Consider the following 21,574-nt stretch of genomic DNA (forward strand, 5'->3'; position numbering starts at 1 on the left):
CTTATGATTAACGTCCGATAATCAGACACGTTTCTCCTTCCTGCGGGGTCATTTTGATTCCAATCAGGTCTTTGTAGGGGTAACTTTTGGTCCCCCGCCACTCCATGAACGTTTTTCCTTTCTCATATTCTCATCCCTGCTAAACAAATCATTTGTCTGTCTTCCGGGGAGAACAAAGTTCCCATGATGGATTGCATTTCTTCCCAAGTGTATACATTTGGACTTAAAAATTGGTCTAATTGTTCTGACAAACTTAGGAGATCTTCCAACAATTTCTTCATTTCTTTTTTAAAGTTCTTGACTTCTGTACTGGTTAGGGGCACATTCACAAATCCTGCCCCATTTTGAACTCCTGGCATTGGGACTTCCCATAAAGGATGCAGCCCGATTGGTTCCGTCATCTTCTCATTTTCTTCCACTATGGACCTCCCCACTTCCTGCCTCCATTTTCTCTGGCTTTTCCTTCTAATGGGGGCCTGAGGCTCTCTTGCGCTTTCCGGAGGGTCCGGGTTATATGGGGAGGTAAGTATTCAAGAGGATCCCAGACTGGTCTCTGGTCTTCCTCCTTCTCCTTTTGTATCTCCCATTTAAAAACCCCTGCAGCTCCTTTCCAACACGCTGCATATTCGCTCTCTTCTTCATCAAATGATTCTTTAGAGTTAACGTATACATTTAGTGCTTGACACAGCCATCCCTCTATAGAATCATACTTTGGCCAATGCAACTTCTCTGGCCTTATGGGCTCTTTGGTCCATTTAAACATACAATATATAATCTTCTTTCCTTTATCCTTACCCCGGGTGCAGGACTCTCCTTCCTGCCCCCATTGTAACAACATCCTCCCTAATGGACTATCTGGAGGTATTCCTGGAATTTCCCTTAAATTCCTTTTTACTTTTCCCTTGTCCCGTTTTTTTCCCCTGGGGCATCTCTCAACTCCAGCCTTTCGCTTCGTCTCTTCACCGGCCGGTCTCCTCACGGAGATACGGAACCGCGGTTAGAAAGACTCCGCACTCGCTTCGCAGATCTAGTCCGCGTCTCACTCACACCACTCTCAATCCCCCGTCACCCAGCCGCCCGAGCAATACTTAACAGTCAATTTTCTTACCCGGGTCTCGTGCACAAGTATTACCGGCTGCCGCGGTTATCCCTGGGACCCCTCTTGTGTCAATGAGCCCCTTCACCGGGCTGTTGCCGCTGGTCCGTCACTGTGTGCGGGGAGAACACGAGAATTGCTAAAGTCAGCAGTGGCGCGCTGTCCCGGTCTACTCACCCGTCCAAGGCTCCGAACGTGGGCTTCAGGTATCCCGGACGAGCCCCCAAATTGTGAGAAACACGCTCACTGTATTGAATTTTAGTCCGGGGCAAATTCGGTGGAGCAAAGAATATTTATTACAGCGCTGGGAGTTACACGGGGGATTTCTCCTCCTGTGGCTCATTTTTTCCTTCACAAACACTTGGTTTTATTTTGTATTCCTTATATTTATTCATGTTTTTTCTTGGAACATAATTTACATAATCAATGAGTTTTTGGAACACAACCCACCCCCAAATACATAATCAATGAGTTCTTGGAATGCAGCCCACCCCCGAACATGCCCCCTCCCTTCCAGCGGCGCAGGCGCTGTGCTTCCTCAGGGGTCTTCCTGACAGTCATTGGAGGGAGGCTCGAAGTCTTTACCACCATGTCCTTCTTGTGGCTTCTTCATTCTTTACACTCCTGTGGTTATCTTAGCTAACGACACCACCCTTTGCCCTGCAAGTTTCTGTACTTCCAACTGTTGCTCTCGTCTGATATCCTGTCTAACACCATCCCTTTCCCAAACACGTAGCGAGCACAGACCCATCTTAGCTGAAGCCATAGTGAGCACACATTCATTTGAGCTGAAGCAAAATTCTTTTGCTAAATTACTTATTACAACAGCAACACACACTGACACACACCCTGACTGCATAGGAACACACACACTGACTACAGACCAACACGCACCAACACCCCACACACGCCCCACCACACATGGAACACCCCACGTAATGCACACAGTGCTTGTGCACGTCATGCACAGAGCGTGGAACGCATGCACATGCAGCACGCACACACACACACAGTGCGGGCACACACAGCCTGCCAGCATACGCACAAAATGCCCGCACACACGGCACACGCTCCACCCAGTGAACGCATACCTGCAGTGCGCACGCTCACAGGCTCATCTACACCACACTGCACGTAAACAGTGTGCACCCACCGTGTGGGTACCGGGACACGGAGTGCACCCAGACACCGAGTGCACCCACACACAGGGCACACACGATGCGTGCACACACAGAGTGCAGCACACAAACTGACGTGCCGGCATTTCCCAGTCCCTGAAGGGCCGACAGGAGAGCTGGGGACGGACTTTTTACAAGGGCGTGTAGTGACAGGATGAGGGGGAAGGGCTTCAAACTGGAAGAGGGGAGGTTTAGAATAGATCTTAGGAAGAAATTCTTGACTGTGAGGCTGTTGGACCCTGGCGCAGGTTGCCCAGAGAAGCTGTGGCTGCCCCATCCCTGGAAGTGTTCAAGGCCAGGTTGGACGGGGCTCTGAGCAACCTGGGCTGGTGGGAGGTGTCCCTGCCCAGGGCAGGGGGGGGACTGTATGGGCTTCAAGGTCCCTTCCAACCTAAACCATTCTGTGATTCTGTGTGTGTGCCCAGGCGTGCGCATAGGTACGGAGTGCAGCATGTGGGTGTGCTGGACTCGTCCCGCTCGCACATCACCGCTTGCCTGCTGCGGCTGTAGCCAGATGGGCCCCTCAACACCCAAAACCATGCATGCTGCCTGTAGCAGTTCTGTTCTCTGGTGTATGTGTTTTGGGAAGGCCCTGGTGGCAAAGGGCTGCAGAGAGCGGGGTGGCAGTGAACTTCCCCAAGAGGTCGCGATGCCACACAGGGCTTTTTCTGTCAGCAGGCAGCACTCGCAGCCAGGCGCTGCTGCCTGCCGCGGGGCCTGCACAGCCTCGTCCTGCAGGCAGAGCGTTCAGCGGGGGTCTGTCGGGGGTGTCCCATGCCGGCTTCTGCCTCTCCTCCTGCCGGGAACCCCCCATGGTGCCCCCCCTTTCTGCCAAGAGGCCGCTGGGCCCGGTGCCCGGAACCAACGACTCTGTGACATCAGCCCCGGGAACAAGAGCACTGTGGGCAGCATGAGCACTGCGGGCATTACGTCGGCTGCGGCACTGGTGGCGACAGGCCCTCGGTTCACTTCTTGCAGGTGCCACGTGCCGCCACTGGCAGCAATGAAACTGCTCCTCGTCGTCGTCCTGCTGGCCCTGTGCTGGCCTGTGCAAGGCGCGTGGGACAGCTGTGGGTAAGTGGCCCCAGGCTCTGGGGGGGAGCTTGGGCAACCCTGATGGGGTTCACTGGAGGGAGCCCGCTTGTCCCCCGTGGCCACAGCTTCCCCAACCCCGCCTGGGAGCCTCAGATCCTGGCCAGCACCCCGGCTGCTGGCACAGCTCCTCTACGGGGCTCAGGCAGAAACAGGGGCGCCCGCCCGCCCGCCCCAGGGGGTTCCCTGGCCCTGCTGTCCGTGCAGCGCCTTGTGGGGAGGGAAGAGGGCTGACCTTCAGCCTGAACCGCAGCACGCCGTGGAGCAGGACAGTCATGAGTTTCTGGTTACAGAGGGACCTGCGGGCTCCGGCCCATGGCTTACCAGTACGGCATGTCGCGCGTGGTGGGTGGCACCAATGCCCGTCCAGGAGCCTGGCCCTGGATCGTCAGCATCCAGGACCCCTGGGAAGCAGGCACGGGGCACATCTGCGGAGGGTCCCTCATCAGCCCACAGTGGGTCCTCACGGCGGCACACTGCTTCATCGAGGCCAGGTAAGGAGGGCCAGGGAAGGGGGCTGTCCCCACCACCCTCGCGGGTGCCCTGCGCGCAGCACCGCCTGCTACTCCCATCCCCGTTCCTGCCAGTACGCCCAGTGCCTGGGCACTGCCGAGCCCAGCCCAGAGACTGCTCAGGAGAAGGCTGGGCTCGGGCCACTGCTTCCTAGCAGCCTCCAGCGCCACATGGCTCGTGCCTAAGGCATGCCAGGGCAGTGGCAGCCTGCGTGGCACTGCTCTCCTCTCTGCCCTGGGAAGCAGAAGGCAGGGAACGGCGGGGCTGCTGCAGCACGTGGCTCCACTCCCTCTGACCCCCCTCTCCATCTGCCTTCCAGGCACATCAGCATGTGGCGCGTGGTGATCGGGGCCACCCAGTTGACTCGGCTGGGCCCCGGGACCCAAGTGCGCCATATTAAGCGGCTGCTGGTTCACGAGCACTACAGGAATATCACGCAGAGGAACGACATCGCCCTGCTGGAGCTGGACCAGCCGGTCCAGTGCAACTACTACACCCAGCTTGCCTGTGTGCCAGACGCCTCACTTAGAGTGTCAGAGCTGCACACCTGCTACGTCAGCGGTTGGGGCGCCACCACTGCAAGATGTGAGTTCCCCAAAAGTGCTGGTGTCCTGAGTGCAAGCTCGGCACACTGGGGAGAGGGGTTGGGCTTCCCGAGAGCGGAGGCGAAAGACGCAGTCAGGCTGTGGGGACGTATGCCTCCGGAGAGAATGGGCTGACCCACCGCCCAAAGCCAAACAGAGGGGAAACACGGGCACAGTGCCTTCAGGATGCAAAGCCAAGCCCTAGGGAAGGGGTTCACCCAGGCAGGGGGGGAGCTGCTGGGGCTTCATTGCTTTCTGTGCTCACAGCTGCAGGGTCAACGGATGTCCTGCAGGAGGCCAAGGTCCAGCTCATTGATGTCAACCTCTGCAACAGCAGCGGGTGGTACAGAGGGGCCATCCACAGCCACAACCTGTGTGCTGGCTATCCGCAGGGTGGCATCGACACCTGCCAGGTAGGACGTGCTGCAAGTCAAGCCCCGGCAGCACCAGCAGCCCTCTCGCAACGCCCAAACATTGCCCGGCACGTGCTTGGCCTGGCAAGTCACCCTGCCACCGCTGGGTCTCCACCGCTGCTGGGGCTCACCTCCCCTTCCCCAGCTGCAGGTCCTTGCCCAGTGCCCGCCTTGTCCCAGAGCCCGGGGACGCTGCCCAGAAAGCCCATCCTGTGCTCCCGGCAGCCCATAGGTCCAGATCCCAAAGCATCCCCCTTCCACACAGCCGGGAGCACTGTGCAGAGATGAGAGAGCGCCCGACCTTACAGGCCCTCCACCCTCTCCCAGATGAGGCTCTGTAGGCTCCAGCGCCGGAGCAGCGCCGTTGTGTGCAGTGAGCAGAGCTCTGGCAGGTGCTGGGAGAGAGAAGGAGCCGGCCAGAGCGCTGACAGCGGCCACCCACCACCACCTCAACCCTCTCTCCTCCCCTGCAGGGTGACAGCGGTGGTCCTCTGGTGTGCAAAGACAACAACGCGGACTACTTCTGGCTTGTTGGGGTGACCAGCTGGGGGAGAGGCTGTGCCAGAGCCAAACGGCCCGGAGTCTACACCTCCACCCAGCACTTCTACAACTGGATCCTGGTCCAGATGGGACTGAGCCCAGCAGTAAGGGGTACTCCAACAGCACGGGCTTGGAGTCATTTTCTCACTGCCTCAACCCCTTATCAGAGGCCAAGGCCAACACCAACACCACCGGGCACGACTAGCTCCTGCCCATTTCCACTCCAGAAGCTGGTGGAATTCTTTACTCGGGTGCAGGAGCTGCTGCAGGTCCTGTGGGGGAAAATGGCTTGAGCAGCGTGACGAAGAGGCTCCAGAGCAGGCCGCCCTGTTCCACGACCATTTCCTTCCTGGGCAATGCCTGCTGAGCCAAAGGCAGCCTCAGTGCCAAGGCCTGCTCTGTCCTGCCCGCGCTCCTCTGAGCGCAGAAGGGCTGATGTTGACTCGGTTGTAGAAATAAAGTTCCTGATTTTCACAGCTGAGCGTGCTTGAGTCCAATTCAGTCTCCGGTGCAAGGCAAGGACTTGCATGCCCGGCGCCTGCCAATGAGGCTGCAGGCAGACAGCAGGGCACGAAGGGAAAGAGTGACTCCCAAGGGCTGAAACGGTGCCTGGTCAGAGAGGAGGGTGCTCAGAGCCACCATGGGACGGAGAAGACTGGCACATGGAGGATAGGAAACAGTGATGTGACCTGCAGATGACTTTGGGGGTATGCATTAAGGCACACAGCTGGAGATTAGGGCCCAGTGTAAGCCGTAGCTAATTGAACAGACGGTGTGAAACTGCTGAGCGTGACAAGAGAAATTGCTGACCACAGCAAAGAGTGAGAAGCCAACAGGGCTCTCAGTCCCAGAAGGAAGAGCCGGATTTCAGGGGTAGTTAACGGGGGATTGATCCCCCCTTGTCTCCATTTTCCCTGCTTGAACATCCCCCTCATCTTCCTTGACTCCTCCCTTTCTCCTCCCTTGTCTCTCCTCCCAAACAAGGGACCCACCCCAGGTCACTTCCTCTCCTCCCAGGTTTGCTCCATCGCTGAAGAGATTTGGTGTTTCAGGTGCTGGTAGCTCGGTCGCCTGGGACCGCCATGGCATTACTGATGTGGCTTCCTGGGCACTGCTGTCCCTGCTAGATGCCTCTGCCCACACGGACCCCAACCATTCCTCCAGTTGTCTGTGCAGTGTGGCCACTCTCATCGTTCCTCCTTGACCACCTGCCAAACGTGGTGCTGGAATAGCAGAGTACCCACAGAAGAAGGTTTGCTCCATCGCTGAAGAGATGGGGTGTTTCAGGTGCTGGTAGCTCGGTCGCCTGGGACTGCCTCGGTCCCCGCCACTGCCTGCATGCATGTGGGCCACCCCCACGTACTGGGTCCATTAATTTGGACAGGTATGCCACTGGTTTCCTTTCTCCGCCCCATCCCTCCATTAGGACTCCATGCGCTATCCCTTCTTCCACGTTTACAAGAAGGTGAAATGATTTTGGTTTCTTTTTTTTTTTTCTAGGGAGGGGAGGGCTAAAACCAGGGCTTTTATTAGCTTCTGTTTCAGTTTTTGTAATGGCTCCTGTTTGTCTTCTGTCCACTGTAGTAGACCTTCTTTTACTAGTTTGTCATACAGAAATTTTACTAATTGAGTGTATCCCTCAACCCATAGTCTACAGTACCCTAGTAACCCTAAAATCTTCCTTATTTCTCTTTTTGTTCTTGGGACACTTAAAGCTGTAATCCCAGAAATTCGTTCTGGATTGATTTCTCTTTTTCCTCCACTAATTAAATGCTCTAAATACCTTACTTCCTTTTGTACAAACTGCAGTTTTGCCTTTGACACTCTTAATCCGTGTTCTCCTAAAAAATTCAGCAAACGTATCGATGTCTCTCTGACTTTCTGCTCTTTCTCTCCTGATACCAACAGATCATTTACATATTGCAAGATTCTTACTGGGGGTTCTGCCTGGAACTCCCCTAAAATTTTCTCTAGCGTCTGTCCAAATAGATTTGGGGATTCTGTGAACCCTTGAGGCAGGGAGGTCCAGCGGAGTTGCTGCTTCCTCCCAGTGTCCAGATCTTCCCATTCAAAGGCAAATAAGTTTCTACTCTCCTCTGCTAATGGACAGGCCCAAAAGGCATCTTTAAGGTCTATTACACTAAACCATTTACGATTATGCGATATTTTACTCAGGAGGGTATATGGGTTCGAAACCACAGGCTGCCTAGTCTGTACTTGTTTATTGACTTCTCGTAGGTCTGTGACTAATCTCTATCTCCCCTCAGCCATCCTGACCGGTAGAATTGGACTATTGTAAGGTGACATCCAGGGTTCCAACAATCCATCCTTCAACAATGAATCAATTTCTGGTTTTAGACCTTTCCTCCCCTCATAAGATACGGGATATTGTTTTATCCTTACTGGCCGGTCCTCTTTAACTTCTATTTTCGTGCGGGTTCATTTACTTGTGCTGTTTTCTTCTCCTGGCAACGCCAGCAGCAGAGCGGTCGGAGGAGAAGGGTGAGTGCCAGGCTGGTGGTGCGGAGGGGCGTGAGTGTGATGTGCGCGGTGGCCCCGGAGGGCACTGAGAAGGGTCGGTTGGTCTGGCTGTGCGGGAGGATGTTCTGCCCGCGGCAACAGCCTGAGCAAGCGTGGCCTTGGGGAAGCATCTGGTTGAGCGTTTGTTGGTGTGCTGGAGAAGAGCTGGGCAGGTGTCCCAAAGGGCAGCGTTTGGTGGGACCTCCTTCACCCCAAAGCTTTGTGGGACCTTTTTGAAGCCACCCTGGTGAGGCCTCTGCTCCTTCCACCCAAGTACTTTATGTTTCACACCATGGAGTGGTCATTTCTGACTGCATCCTCAGCAGGACCTGGGGCCTGTGGCTGTATCTTCAACTGTGGAGCTGTAGAGACCTGGCAAGGATGGAGGAGAAGGAATGAGGCTCCTGGTGAAGGGAGGGAAGTGAGGAGGTGCAGTGTCCACGCTGGCGTTGAGGAGTGGCTGGGCAGGAGAGGACATGTTGGTGTAGGAGCCATGGAGCAGCCTGTGGCCAGAAGCAGAGGGTGGACACAGGGAGCATGGGCTCAATGTGAGAGGGAGCATGACCTCGGCGCAGCGCGTTTAACTAGAGGGCTGGGAGCGAGAGCGGCGTCCAGCCTGGGCAGGGGAGCTGGGTCTGCTCGTCCTCCATGTGAGAAATGGTGGTTTGCAGGTAGCATCTGGTTGCACTTGCTGGAACGCAGAGCGGGAGAGAGTTGTGTCCTGGTTTTCCCCTACAAAGGCAAGACATGGGTGGAAACGTGGCAGTGGGGAGGGACTGGGAGTAACTGGGACCTCCCATCCGCCTCCCAGCCCCATCGCGCTGGGATGGGGTTGCATATCACCCCAGGGTTTCAGGGCTTGAAGGGTTGTCCCCGTGTCCCTGCCGGGCTCACAGTGGTGGCATGCTGCTCTGCGTCAGGCTGGGGGTGGCTGGGAAAGGTCTGGCACGCTGGGGCCATCACTGACTCTCATTTTCTCTCCCACCATAGAGCTCCTGGGCGTACCTCTCAGGTCTGTACGGAGCCCCCCTGGCCGGCGCCTGCTCCAGGCTGAACAACCCCAACTCTCAGCCTGTCCTCCCAGCAGAGGGGCTCCAGCCCTCACAGCATCTCCGTGGCTTCCTCTGGCCCCACTCCAGCAGGTCCATGTCTTTCCTATGTTGTGGGCTCCAGAGCTGGATGCAGTACTCCAGGTGGTGTATCACCAGAGCAAAGCAGAGTGGCAGAACCACATCCTTCGCCCTGCTGGCCACACTTCTGATGCAGGCTGGGATATGTGTGGTTTTCTGGGCTGTGATCACGCATTGCCATCTCATGTTGAGCTTCTCATCAGTCAGCACCCCCAGGACCTTCTCCTCAGGGCTGTTCTCCATCCATTCTCCGCCCAGCCTGGATTTGGACTTGCATTGCCCCGACCCAGGTGCAGGACCTTGCACTGGGCCTCATTGAACTTCATGAGGTTGGCATGTGCCCACCTCTCCAGCCTGTCGTTAGTAGAAGGCCAGGCCTGCAGCACCCCGGTTATCAGCCCAGCTCTGGTGGGAGGGGATGCTCCTACATGGGGAGGTTGCCCTGTGCTGGGGGGGGACATCCCACCGAGGGAAGGTCTTGCCGAAGTGGGGGCCGCACTCATGCTCCCTCTCCCTCATCCCTCCCCAGATCGCCCCGTCAGAAGGTCCCGAGGGCAGCGAGCGGATGGTCATCATCATGGGGCCGCCCGAGACTCAGTTCAAGGTGCGCTGGGTGGGGGCTGTGGGTGGGGGGAACAGTAAGGGCCAAGTCGAGAGCATCCCTGTGGTCACCACTGTGCTGGCAGCCTGGCTTGGCCTCCCTCAGCACCAGGGGAGCTCTTTGCTGGGTACCGTGGTTTTGATGCTGCTGGACGTGGGAACATCATCAGCTTTGGGGATGGAGGGGCACAGCGGGCGCTGCCTGATGGTTTTCCTTCCTGTCCGTCTCCTCCCCAGGCCCAGGGGTGAATATTTGGGAAGCTGAAAGAGGATAACTTCTTTAACCTGAAAGAAGAAGTGAAGCTTGAAGTCCACATCAAGGTGCCTTCCTTCGCCGCCGGCCACGTGACAGGCAAAGGTGGCAAAACGGTGGGGGGTGGTGCCCCGGGAGATGCAAAGTTGGGCATCACCCATCACCCCTGCCCACCCCAGGGGGACAAATCCCGGGTGCTCAGTGGTCTCAGCGATGTCTTGACCCTCAGCCCCCATGTTCTGGTGGTGGTTCTCGTTGGTCCCAAGGAAGGGGGAGACACACAGGGTGCCTGGTGCCGTCGTGACTGTGGCAATGGAGGATTTTGGCTCTTCCACAACAGAAGCCTCTTGTGGTTCGCTCCAGGTGAACGAACTGTAAAACTTAACCAGCGCGGAAGTCATTGTGCCATGAGACCAAACCCCGGACAAGAACGAGGAGGTCATCATTAAAATCATTGGGCATTTCTTTGCCAGTCAGGTACAGTTTGGCCGTGGCTTTACCCGATCCTCCCCGGCCGCTTTTGTCTACTGAGGAAAGGCACAGGGCTTGCTGAGCCCAGCAGCACCCGAGCGTCCTGCCACTCTTCTTTTGGGAGGTCCCTGTGCCCCCAAGATGCACTGAAGGTGTTTTGGTAGCTCCCCCTGGCTGTGCAAGAACTGAAATTGAAGATTGGCTCGATTGAGCTAAAAATGGGTGTTTTGAATGCCGTGCAGAGCAGCACCCAGGGTGTGAATGGACTCCTCTATGCAGGCAAAGCCATGCGCATCCCACCTGGGTGCATCTTCCATAACCTTGTCTCCTGTCCACTCAAGCAGGATCGCAGCCCCCCAGAAAAATTCAGGTGCTCTTGAGGAGCGATGGAGGAAGCACAAGTTAAAAAAAAAAACAAAAACAAAACAAACAAAAAAAAACAACACCCAAAACCACCCCCAGAATTAATTATGGCTTGTCCAGAGTGACAAGTTGGGAGCAGTGAGATGCTCGGTGGGGGCTCGGGGGTGGGTGGTGGTGGGAGAAACAGTGCCCTGACCCCCACCTCTTGCTTTTCCCTTCTCCTCCCCAAGACTGCACAGCACAAGATGAGGGAAATGGTCCAGCAGGTGAAGCAGCAGGAGCAGAAACACGCTCCGGGAGCCCCGGCCTCACAGCACAGCAAGGGAGGCTCCCGCCATGCCGCCCAGCACCACCCGATGAATGTAACCCCACTGCTGGATATCCCACACACCCCCTCCCCAAACCCTCCTCCCCCACCCCCAGCAGGTCAGGGGAGCAAACCAAAGACCCCCCCAAACACACAGCCCCCCATTCCCCGCGGCGCTGTGAGGATGCACAGCCGAGGGGTACGGGGAGGGCTCTCTCCATCCCACAGCCTCCCCCTTCCTCCTCCCTCGCCTCCCGACGCTATCCCTTTAGTTGGACTAACAGAGGCAGAGAGAGAGAGTTTTTAGTATTTTTTTTATTATTATTTTTAATTTACTAAAAGCCACCTGTTTTTCACCTCAGGCACAGCCGGAGGAGCCGGAAAATTTTTCAGTTTTGTAAGGATTTTAATTTTTTTTATTTTTTTTTCAGAGGGGGTGGGGGCGGGAGGAGGATGTTTGGTTTTTAGCCAAAGCCGGCTTTTCTCGAGGTTAAAGGACAGGAACTAGTCCAGTGGTTCTCTAATGCCCGGTAGAGCAGGGATGTAGGATTGCCAGCAGGGGGTGAAACCCCCAATAATAATTAAAGGAGCGTTAAAAAGCGATTTCTTAAGGGCTTTGAGAAGAGCAGTGCCTGTATGAGCCAAGAGAAGGGATCCCGTCTCCTCAAAGAGGCATTTCTCTTTCACGCGCCCTTTCCTCTTTGCTTCCCTGAGTCCCAAACTGGGGTTGGCATCTGCTGCGTCCCCCTGTCCCGGCTGTCCCTCTGTCCCTTCGCTCTCCATCACCGCCCCGACGCGGCTGAAAGATGCGGGTTGCAGGAGAGAAGGGGGGAAAGAGGGGCGGGGGGTGTCCTGGTTCCGGCAGGGATGGGGTTAATTTCCCCGAGGAGCCGGCAGGGACACAGGTATCCCATCCCCTGTGAGCCATGCCCGGGGCTGGGGGGAGCTCGCCGGGGGAGGGGGCGGGAAGTCGCGGCTGGGAGCGGGCTGCGGCGGTGCGGGGCCGGTCGGTGCGCGGAGGCGCTGTCATCGCGTCCGTCTATTCCTTTACCGCTGTTATTGGGATTGTTTGCCCTTCCCGTTGCTCTTCTCTTAAACTGCCTTTATCTCAACCCGCGAGTTTTTTGCCTTTTTCTTCCGATTTTGCCCCCGGCTGCGGGAGTGGAGCGAGCGGCCGCGTGGTTCTTTGTTGCCGGCTGAGGCCAAACCACGACGGGGGAAACACCGGATTTCCAAGAGGTTGTCAGCCCAGGGCTGGGGAAAAAAAAAAACCAAAAAAACAAAAAACCTAGCAAAATTATTATTTTTTTTAAATTTCAAAAATAAAGCACACACAACCCCCAACCCCAGATGACACACACACATCCACACAGAAAAAAACACCTCAGGTTTTCATACCTCAGCACCTTGCGTTTGTGTTTCCCTTCTAGAGATTTTGTGTGCCTTGTAAAACAGATACTTGGAGCTTTTTTTTTTGTTTAATTTGTTAAAAAAAAAAAGACGAGTTGGAAAAAACGATCTCGACCGAGTGTGAAGCAGGAGAAGGAAACCACTCCCACGGGTGCCAATGCTCTTCCGTAGTCTCCTTTGGCTAGCTGAGAGCCAGGGGCTGTTTCTTTGGAGAAAGCTTGAGAAATGTTAAAAAGGAGAAAAAGAAAGGGGAAAAAAGTGGTGGAAAGAAAAAGGGGGAAAAGAAAAAAAAGCAAAAGAAAAAAGGAGAAAAGAAAAAAAAAGGAGAAAGAGAAAAAAGGGGGGGAAGAAAGGCGGAAAAAAAAGGGAAAAAGAACCCCAACTCAAATATAAAAAAAGGTTGTAAGGAAAAAAAAAAAAGAACAAACACAAAACAAAACCAAGCAAGGAAAGTGGTGAAAGCCGCTGGGAAGAGGAGGGACGAGGGACGGGAGCGAACCGGGGGGGGGGGGTGAGGTGGCGGTGCCAGTGTGGCCCCAGGGGCTGTGACACCATATTTTTGTCCTCTACTGCAAAGTGTTCCGTGAAAAAAAAACAACCAAACCCCACCCAACGACAACATCATCACAAGAAAAAGAGAAATCTCTGCAGCTCACACGAGCCTGAGCTCGCTCTCCGTTGCTCTCTTTCCAGTGTCTCGGGGGGGTCATGGCCGAGCTGAGATTGGGGGGTGGTGGTGGTGGGAGTTTGCCCCATGGCTGTGATGGGGGGAGAAGGGCTGGGTGGGGAGTGGGGGATGTGGTGTGGGTTTTTTTTGGGGTGGTGGTGGTTTTTTGCCAGGCACAGCTTTACCCAGTGGCTCGGGGAGGTGTTGGCATCAGGAAGCCTGTGCTAAAGCGGGGTGGCGGCCTCGCCGCAGTTGGTTAGCAGAGCCAAAGTGGTTACTAATGGTTATTAATGGTGCACTAATTACGCCCGTGTAACTGGGAAGCTCAGATGCCCCCAGTCACCCACCCCCATCCCCCCCCCCCCCTGGTGCTTCTCTAGCCAGGCGAGCGCTGGGCGTCCCCCCCGCAGGAGAGGAGCGCACCTCCGGGGTGGGTGGAAGGGCGTCACCCAACGGGGAGAAGACCAAGATGGGGTTTGGGTGTCCCTTGGGGTGGCCGTGTGGCGGGGTAGGGCTGCTGGGGGCTGCCACGATGAGGGACACCCCCACGCCTTTCTCCATGGCTCCCAGAGCTCTGCTCCCTCCCTCCCTCCCACCCATCCAGTGCCACCGGAGAGGTGGTGTCCCCCCTCCCGGGGCGGGCAGGGGCTGCTGCCACCCCACCTAACACCTCAATGCACCAAACCAGCTTTCAGCAGTCACAGCCACCCGGGCGCTGCCAAGGGGGCAGCAGGGGCTCCCCACAGGGGGTTTACAGAACACAGAGAGTGTCCGTACACCACTAACCCCTCTCCAGGGGCGGATTTTCGGGATGCTGCTTGCTCATCTCACCGCTGAACAACTCCCCGATTGCCCCTTCAGCACATTGTGACCATCGCTTCGTGGCTTTTGTGCTCCGATGCTCATCCTGGCTCCAATCCTCTTCCTGGGGGATTGTGAGGGAGCAAAAAACCACATTGCTACATCCAACTTTTTTTCAGTTAAATAAAAAAAAGAATAAATCACCCTCTCTTATTACCAGGTAGAGTTTTGTTCCATTAAGGCTCTTTTTATTAAAATAAATATTTAAATTATATAAAGAAATAAATACTTCTCTTTTCACATTAGATAACTCCCTGGAGACAGCAAAAAAACCCCACCACCACTGTGCACGAGTGTCCACCAGGGCTTTATACTTTTGTGGCTCTCATGTGCCAGGCCGTCGAATCCACACAGTCCAATAAATTCGGTTGTCCCTCTCCTCCTCCTGGCTGGAGGCAGGGCACCTCTACTGTTGACCGTAGTACCTACGATTATCAGATCGGTTCCTACCTGGTCCATAGAATCGCCTACCGTAGGTCGGAGCAGCCTTCCTCCTGTAAGAATCCTTTCTTCTAACGGCTTCATTCTGCAGCTCAAGCACCCGTGCCTGTAGGGCTGAGGTAGGTTCTCCATCCCACTTCTTCATGTCTTCTCCATATTCACAGAGGCAAACCCACAGGATATCTCGCATCGGGTTTGATTTGTCTTGAGTCGGAGGGTGGTTTTTCTCTTGAGTAGGAGGGCGTTTCCTCTTAGCAGCTGCAACATGAGTCTGTACAGGGAAAGAATGGAGTTTTTCCTCCACCTTGGTTAGTTTATCAAACAGTTTATCGGTTTGCTCAACTAATTTCTGGGTCATTTGCTCTATTTTCTCAGTCAGTTTCTCAGTCATTTTCTCGGTGGTCACAGTCAGCTTTTCTATGGCTGCCACAGAGAAGGGACGAGAGAGACTGTCTTCATACTGTCATACCTTCTTAACCCCTTCATTTACAGTTGGTGTGTCAGTATCGGATCCTCCCCAGACCATTGTTGACAATGGGTGGGAATATGTTGATGGTGCACTTTGTACAAACTTTTTCAGCACAGACCGTTTGCATGGCATTTCCTCAGGGTCTACAATCACTTGCCCATCACTATAAATCACCTCTCGCACAGCCAATTCTCTCAGGTACTTCATACCTTTTTCCATGTTGGTCCATTTACTTGGACGGCATTCGATATCGTCCTTGAAGGGATACCTGCGCTTTATGGCTGACACCAGTCGCCTCCAGAGACTGAGAGTGCTTGTCTTTCTCCCAATTTCTTTATCAATCCCTCCATCCTTGGCCAGGTTGCCAAGGTTGCCTAGCTTCTCTGCCATCTCAGTCTAGGGTATCTGCCCCGCTATCCCAGCATCGGAGCAACCAGGAGACAAGTGTTTCACCTTCATGACGACTAAAGTCCTTCCTGATATTTCTCAGATCTTTCATAGAGAAGGATTTAACAACTACCTCTACATCTGAGTCCTCCTGTGGTGAGGCTGCCCTAGAAGGGGCCTCTGCAGCATCTGCTCTAGAAGGACTCTGGCCTTTGTCTGTTTTCAAAGGTCTCTTTCCCTTATCTGGTCTTGAAGGACCCTCCCCTGGATCTTGTTCAGAACTCTCCCCCAAGCTATGTGACTTGAGGTGGTCTTTGTCGTAAGGGGCAGGGGAAGGAGTTGACCTCCTCTTCTTCCTCCTGGTTACCGGGGCAGCTTGTACCGATTTTGATGGAGTTTGAGTAGTTTTGGTGCTGGTTGTAGTGGCTGCAGTAGGTTGTGCCGGGACAGGCGGCGGCATGGCTTGTGCCGCTGCGGGGGGGGGCACGGCTTGTGCTGGGACGGGCGGCGGAGGGGCCGGTGTTCTTGCAGTGGGGGGGGCGGCTGCCAGTGATGCCGGTGCCGCTGTGGTGGGGGGGCGGTTGCGGCCGAGCTGGGCGGGGCTGCGGTTTGCACCGCTGCAGATCGCCGAGCGGCTGCGCGGGTCTGAGTGGCGGCAGCGCATGGTCCCCTACGGCTTCCCCTGTGCCCATGTTTCCTATGAAACCACCCCTGCACCACATTCAGGAGCACCAACAACAAAATCACGATCTTGAGAAGGTACCAGAGCCCTAAAGGTTTCCATGCCCCAGCTCTGAGGGTGTCACATCAGCATAAGTATCAAAGGGCGAAGTAAACATTCCCCAGGTAGAACCGAAAGTATAATTAATAACAGAATCCATCACCTGATGCCCGAGATATACAGGTAGAGCCGTTACCCAACTCATCGTGTTATACATCTGAATTGCGAACCACACCAAAACAGCACCTTTAAACCTTCGCATAAAAAGACAAAGAATAAATGAAGTTGGCAACACCTTTGGCAGGTTAAACCAAGTTGACTGCATTAAGGTCCAACAAAGCTGTTTAAAGGCATGATACACGATTTCGTCTAAGAACGACATGATGCAAGCTGTCTGTTCTAATCTCTGAGCAAACTGGAATTCAAACTATTCGGGCAACTTATCACAGCTCTGGTGGAGCACTGCTCGGGCCCCACGTTGGGCGCCAATTAATCTGTCATGGTTTAGGCCAAATCCACCACTGGGGACCTGGGGGACCCCAAACGGGACCGACAGATGCTCCCCTCTACCCCTCTTCAAAGAGAGAGGCAGAGGAGGAAAAAGAGACTTAGGAGTTTAGAAGGAACTAAACTACTTTAATGAAATATTAATAATAAAATAAAAAGAAATAATGAAAAATATATACAAAACCGTATCAAGCTCCCGAGATGACAATCACGTCACTGGCTGGCACTGGGGCAGTCCCAGGCTGGACTCAGTGACGGACGGGAACTGGATTCCGGATCTGCATTCAGGATGGGGATCACAGGCAGACAAACAGAGTCCCCCTCAGACATCGGCCATTGAAGGAAGAGCACTGACCCTTTGATCCCTCAGCTTTTATACTGAGCATGAGGCAGATGGGATGGAATACCCTGTTGGTCAGTTTGGGGTCACCTGTCCTGTCCGCTCCTCCCTGCAGGTGGGACCCCACTATGCTTTTCCGCTTCCAACCCTCCAATGGGGCAAATCACAAAGTTGTTTGGCCGTGGGGGTTATAGCAATGAGTATAAGCAGAGCCTCTCTGCATCCCACGCCCGGGCATCAGCTGTAACCATTGGTCTGACCTCTCTGAGAGAGTGAACACTGTCTGCACAATATGCAGTTAACTTCAGTAGTTAGAAGAGGCCCCGCTAAGAAGCAAAGTTACTGAACAAAATTGGTTCTCTTTTACCTCAAACCAGGACACAGGTAGAGTTTCGTTCCATTAAGGCTCTTTTTATTAAAATAAATATTTAAATTATATAAAGAAATAAATACTTCTCTTTTCACATTAAATAACTCCCTGGAGACAGCAAAAAACAAACCACCCCAAACCAGCCCAAATGACAGGGGCTTTGGTGAGAAATCAAGAGATGGTAAACGCTTTCTTTCCGTGGTCATGACAAATCCAGTTTTAGGAATCAAGTAGACGGTAGATATTCCAGAAACAGAGGAAAACTCTCTTTGAGGAGACGGTAGTTCAGCACGTTGTCGTTGGGAAGGTAAGTTGGGCAAACACGACTGTAACCACCACCACAGATGTTTCCCATTTGTCTGTAATGTGGTCGCGTGCGCTGCGAGGCGCGAGCGTGTGGCTCAGCCATGGAAGTCGACGACGTTCCTTCTTCACTCTGCCCTTAACGAGGTCACACCCATCTTTCTGGCTCTCGCTTCAAGTGCGTTAACTAATTTCAAAGAGAGTTACTGTCTCCAAAATAAGGGGGGGGGGAGGGGGGGCGGGGAAATAAACTGTCTTAACCCACTACTTCATAACTTGAAGAGGAAAATTTGTGTGCCTGCTGCTGTTCCAAATAAGGTCTAAGAAATGTAACTACAATAACAACTAGTCACCCGGAGGTGATCACAGCGTTGTTCTAATAGTGCACATCTCACAGCAGCTGTTGGTGGTGTTGGCAAAAAAAACCCCCAAAACCCCAGAGTTACTGTCTCCAAAATAAGGGAGGTGGGGGGAACAAACCATCTTAACTTCTACTTCATAAGCTAAAGAGGAAAATTCATCTAAGAAATGTAACTAAAGGTCTAAGAAAACTAACTAAAGGTCTAAGAAAAGTAACTAAAGGTCTAAGAAATGTAACTAAGGTCTAAGAAACGTAATTAAAATAAGAACTCTAATAGTCCATGTGTCACAGCAGCTGTTGGTGGATTATCTCCCACACCATCTTCTTGCGGAAGTATGGCATGTGAGTCTGAAAAGAGAAGAGAAATCCATTAAATAATGACATCACGGTAGAAAGAGGCGGCAAACAGGCATAAACGCCCAGCGGAGTCCTTAATATGAAGTTCCCTTTAAGAACTGTCAACCGTTTGGGTACAACACCCCACGCGGCTCCTAAGAGGGTGACACGACAACCCGACAAAACCAGATTGACTTGACTGCGCGACAGCTTACAAGCACGCTAATAAAAGACCGGTGTAAAATGAAATCAATAAAAATAAGCGCTGTCTTGACTGGTCAAAGGGTAGAAGCCATTTCTCCAAAAGATACCGAGCCCAGATATGCCAAACCCGCTGGCGGCAGTACCTTGCCCAAGAGGAATCTCACCGGCAGCAGCTCCCAAAGGCGGGGATGGAGAACCACAGCTCTGCCCTGCCCAGGCCACTTGGAAGTTCTGACCCCAGCAACTACGCACCGAAACAGGGCACGAAACCTCAGCCCCTGCCTCGGACACAATTAAGAGCTGCTGCGTAACCTCCCCGGCTCCTGTCCCTGCGCGAAAGGGGCTGGAGGGGTTTATGACCTTCACTCACCTGGGTAAAGTTGAACGGTTTCTCTCTGGCGATGTATTCTGCGTATTTGCACATAAAGACGCCGCAGTCGCTTCCGTTCAGCTGCTGAGGGATCTCCTAAGGAATGCAAAGAAGATGGAGGATTTCCCTCTATCTCAAAAGAAAAGCAACTTGGAAGTAGCGCACATTACCCACACCGACACTGCGCTCACCGCACACTCCTGACCCTACTTGCGTAATCCCGAATACCCACTCCCGCCCATGAGGAACAGACCCAGTTCACTGCACACCATCCCTCCCCTCTGCCTCCCGGACTTGGACACTACAATCCAAATTCTTGGCAGGCCCAGAAGGGGCAGCAGCCCTCCTCCCTGCGAGGCCTCTCGAGGTTCGCACCGCCTTTTTCTTAAGTGACCTTTCTTAAATCCAGTCTTTAGGGACTGCTTTTTACTATCAACTCCTCGAGAAACATCAGCTCAGCCCTTTCTTTGTCACGTGCCAGGATCTGGGCCCCAAAGAAGCACTGACAGTTCCCATTTCAAACCCAAGTGGTGCTCACGTACACGTGGCTCCATGCTGTGAAGAGTCCACTCCAAAACATTCAGCTCCAGGTTTCTTTTTTCCCGGCTTTCTTTTTGCAGGTATTGGCTGGTTAAAACAAAAGGGAAAAACAAATCCCTTTTCATCTCTGTAATTTAGGCCAACAACAAAATAAAGTGGCTGAAGGATCACAGGAAGACAAACAGCAGGACAGTAAAATGTCAGAGGATCCTCACCGCAGCTGATTTAAGGCTGATTTTGAGGAAAAATCCCAATCTGAAACTTACAAACACAGGGAGAGGCTGTGAGCTAATGGTCAAGAACAAGGCCAATGATTCCATTGCTTCAGAGAGGTCAAAAAGCCCCAAATCACATGTTATCAGAAGACAAAGAGACAAACCAAGCAAGGAACTGTAATGCCATAATTCCACCGTGTGCCTTCATCCCACATACTGGGATCCAACTAACAAAGCCGGTAGACGTGTGCCACGGGGCTATGGTGGATTTGGCTGTGCCTATCACGGGAAGGTGGCAGAATCCAGGCACCCCAGACCCTGGGCGGAGGGGACGCTGTGACACCAGATAAGCAGCCGATGCCAGACAACTCGCAGCAAGCAACGCCAAGATTCCGGGTTGGTTATCTACAAGCCATGTGAAAACTTGCAGTCGCCTTACAGGGACTCAATCTAAAATCCCTCTCCTCATTCACACCAGAAAAGCAGTGACGGAGCGGTTACTTACAGCAAAGTCTGACAAATCTCGTCCCCTTTCTGGCCCAGAGAGTCCAAGTACATGATGGTCTTCCTCCTGAGATCTATGACCTGTTATTAAAAGGTGACCATTAGACAAAGCACAACCTTCTGCCGCACACCCCCCAACACCTAAATGACTTCTCTTGCCAGTTTTTGCTCCCCGTCCAATTCTAAAGAAAAAGCCCGTGGGACTCACGGCTAGTGTCCAGTGCACTTTCAAGTTTACAGGCACGAAGATGATGTCCTGCTTGAAGACATCAACACTTCTGGTCCATCTTCTTACTGCATCGTAGCCACCAGATCTTAGTTTGGCATAAAAGAAAGTACTGAAAGCGTGGACCGCTGGATATCCTTCCTTCTTGCCTCTTTCCATCAGCAGACCCATGTAGAAATTAACGACCTGTACCATAAAGAGGAAACGTGAGGTGTAAAAATAAGACGCTGCCTTCCCCAATGAAAAATACAGCACCATGTCTTTTCTGGCCACCCTTAAGCACGCAGCGGAGAGAACTCCAGCCTCAGCTGTCAGCTTTTGTTCCCAGAATTTCACACGGGGCTACATCGTCAGTTTGATCAAAACACCTGCCCCCCACACAAAAACCCGGACGAACTCCGGGAAGCTGCGTCATACAAGAAGTAACGGAACTTCCAGAAACGCTCGACCCTTCAATACCTCAAATAAGACTTCTACAGAGGTTTTTAGGCTCTGCCACGGAGGTCGTCAAAGAACGTTGACGGGACTTCTGTACACGGCAGAGGGGTATTTTTCAATAAAGGCTGAGTGAGACTAGCCCTGTGCTGCAGCTGGTTTTACCTCATCGTTTAGCCAGCAAAGGTTCCTGAGCGTGCGGATGTCTTCGCGAGTGACCTTTAGTTTGAAGGCACTGCTCATGATCTCATCTGGCTCACCTCTGCCAAATGCGGCACTGACCTCTCTCTCCATGGCCTGAAAGGAACAATTCAATGGGGAAGGACTTGTGAAACAGCGCATGGAGCACGCTGACCTGGGGGCAGCTTTCCACTGAAACACGGCCTGTAAATTCAGCTCAGGTGACAGAGCAACTGCCTCCGACGGTTTCCTGCCTCAGTGAGCGATAGCGCTTTTGCCTTGCTTGGTTGGTTTCAGCATCCTAACTTTGAACTTCACAGCCCAGGCTTGCTGCCATTTCTTTTCACCAAGGACGTTGGGATCAAACCCGTAAACTCAGCAAACACGCTAAAGCAGCTGAAAATGGAACACAACTCTGGCAAACCCCTTTCCCACGTGCTGCCGTGGCCCTCGCAATACCCAGGTTTAAGCCAACCCCAGCGGGGAATGCAAAGAAACCACTACGGATGGTGGTATAAAATACTCTGATCTGCAATAGCATCTCCTTCTTGCTTGAATCTGGGCGAGCAAAATAAGAAAACCACCCAGTTTCCCTTGTACCCAGCATCAACTCTGCAGACTTTGTAAACTCTGCATTTGCCCGCCCTTTCCGAGTCCATCCTCAACA

The 21,574-nt window shown here is 53.4% G+C and overlaps 1 protein-coding gene across 1 annotated transcript in view; it reads left to right on the top strand.

Annotated features, from left to right (window-relative positions):
• LOC309685422 (acrosin-like) overlaps nt 1–5,709 on the top strand; it is a gene marked incomplete at both ends in the record, with an annotated part of 44,043 nt that extends 38,334 nt beyond the window's left edge. The window contains 3 exons of the mRNA XM_082501187.1: nt 4,267–4,464; nt 4,731–4,876; nt 5,350–5,709. Of these exons, the coding sequence (XP_082357313.1) occupies nt 4,267–4,464; nt 4,731–4,876; nt 5,350–5,709 (704 nt within the window). The remainder of the gene's footprint in view (nt 1–4,266; nt 4,465–4,730; nt 4,877–5,349) is intronic.
• Nucleotides 5,710–21,574: the final 15,865 nt, after the last annotated feature.

This window comes from Vanellus vanellus, assembly GCF_965231255.1.
Source record: "Vanellus vanellus genome assembly, contig: HAP1_SCAFFOLD_100, whole genome shotgun sequence".
NCBI classification, from domain to species: domain Eukaryota; kingdom Metazoa; phylum Chordata; class Aves; order Charadriiformes; family Charadriidae; genus Vanellus; species Vanellus vanellus.